Here is a 1781-nt window from a genome sequence, read left to right on the forward strand (position 1 = left end):
AGAATGTTGCAGTGTCAGCCTCACCAGGAAGCTAATTAGAAATGCAGAATCTTAGATCACATCTCACCCCTATTGAATCAGAATCTTCATATTAACAAGATCACGAAGTTATTCATATGAACTTTCAAGTATGAGAAACACTGCTCTAATATATTCGACCAAGCCATTGGATCTGAACATTTATGTAGAAAGAAAGAGTGGAAAAGAAAGTAAAAGGCTAACCACAGAGAAAGTGGTTAGTATTCTCAACTGCAAAAAACTCATAAAGGTCATTGCTGTGATAATCAAAGAAACACATCTCTGGGTCTTCAATTAAAGGGCTAAATAACTCTGTGTAGAGCTATTTTTGAGAGCATACCACCTTTTCATTCACATTGAAACAAAATTGAAACAGCTTCCTATAACTGATTGGGAGTAGGAAGGTAGGTACAGTATTCCTTATCAGTGGAACTACTCTCTCCTATTGGTCTCTCCTACCCATTTCTATGGAGCCAGAGTTGGGGAGCATGCCAATCTTGAAACACTTGAATGAGACAATTGCTAATATTAAATACCAAAATTACCCTGAAGGAAATATTTAGACTTCAGAAAGAATCTAGTTTAATAGATGCAGTATGATTGTATTTATTGTTTTGGTACCTGGGTATCCCTCCTCCTCCTCAATTATTTTGAGAAGGATTACGGGTATGTCACAAGGGAGGCTTACATTAATCCCCAAAGTGAGAAAGTGAATATGAACTAGATATTTTTTGAATGGGCAAGAAATGAGTTTCACTTTTATTATTAGTTACTGAGTGATCTGTGATCTTTCCCAATAGGAGATTAATATGTGGGCCTAATACTATTGATGTTGAAATCACACCAATTTGGAAACTGCTCATCAAAGAGGTAATATTCTTTTTTGATGCTGGATAGAAAATAAAGGAGTTTGGTTCTAGTCAAACAATCAAGAATGCTACTTGTTAATAGGTAACTGTAATTTAGGATATTCTAAAAGAATGACAAGCATGTTTTTTTATATCTCTTTCTCCTCTTTTTCTTGAAGTCTACCTTTTGCACACGGTGCCTGACACAGTATAAGATATGATGCTCATGGGTCTACATACCCCCCACTGACTAGATGAACACAAATTCTTTTTATTTTTTAATCCTTTGTTTCTTAGCCTGTCTCAACTTTGCGTAACTAAAATAATCATAAAAATTGAAAACCTATTCTTGTCTTATGGGAAACATATACAATTTCTTTAGCATCCAAAATTGTAGGAAGAAAAACATCTGTTCAGCCTTCTTAGTTCTATTGATCTCAAAGTGTGTGTGGGAGGAAAAGAATGATTTGGCCATCATTTACTGGGTGAATTTTTCCTCTTTGGCTCTATCACTGGGTTTATTTTTCATTTTATAGTGCTTATTTGTGAAACCACATAACTATACTCTGGGTTTTCTCCTGCAGTTCACCTCCACACCTCATTGTCTTAAAATAAAGCTTATAAACTCAAGGTACTTTCTCAATATTTCTAGCAAGCTTTCAGGCATGAAAAAAAAAACAACAGAATCTGGTAGACAAAGTTCCTGTGTGCTTCTTCCCTAACCGGAGGCAAGATTACCACTCCTGTGTTAGATAGGCGGGAATTTGAGTAATGGCACAGAATGTTTTCAACCAAAGCAGGATTACAACTGCTAGGAGTTAGCCTCTACTTTCCCCCAGTATTCTAGATGCTCAGTTATAGCTTACCACTCTCAGCTTGGCTCTTATGTGGAAATAGCACCTTCAACTCATCCAT

The 1781-nt window shown here is 36.2% G+C and overlaps 1 protein-coding gene across 1 annotated transcript in view; it reads left to right on the top strand.

Moving 5' to 3' along the window:
- ATP13A4 (ATPase type 13A4) overlaps positions 1–1781 on the top strand; it is a 124055-nt gene that overhangs the window by 54528 nt on the left and 67746 nt on the right. Inside the window, exon 6 of the mRNA XM_015562805.1 lies at positions 819–888. Within this exon, the coding sequence (XP_015418291.1) occupies positions 819–888 (70 nt within the window). The remainder of the gene's footprint in view (positions 1–818; positions 889–1781) is intronic.

Source organism: Myotis davidii, unplaced genomic scaffold (assembly GCF_000327345.1).
Source record: "Myotis davidii unplaced genomic scaffold, ASM32734v1 scaffold557, whole genome shotgun sequence".
In the NCBI taxonomy this organism is placed as follows: Eukaryota; Metazoa; Chordata; class Mammalia; order Chiroptera; family Vespertilionidae; genus Myotis; species Myotis davidii.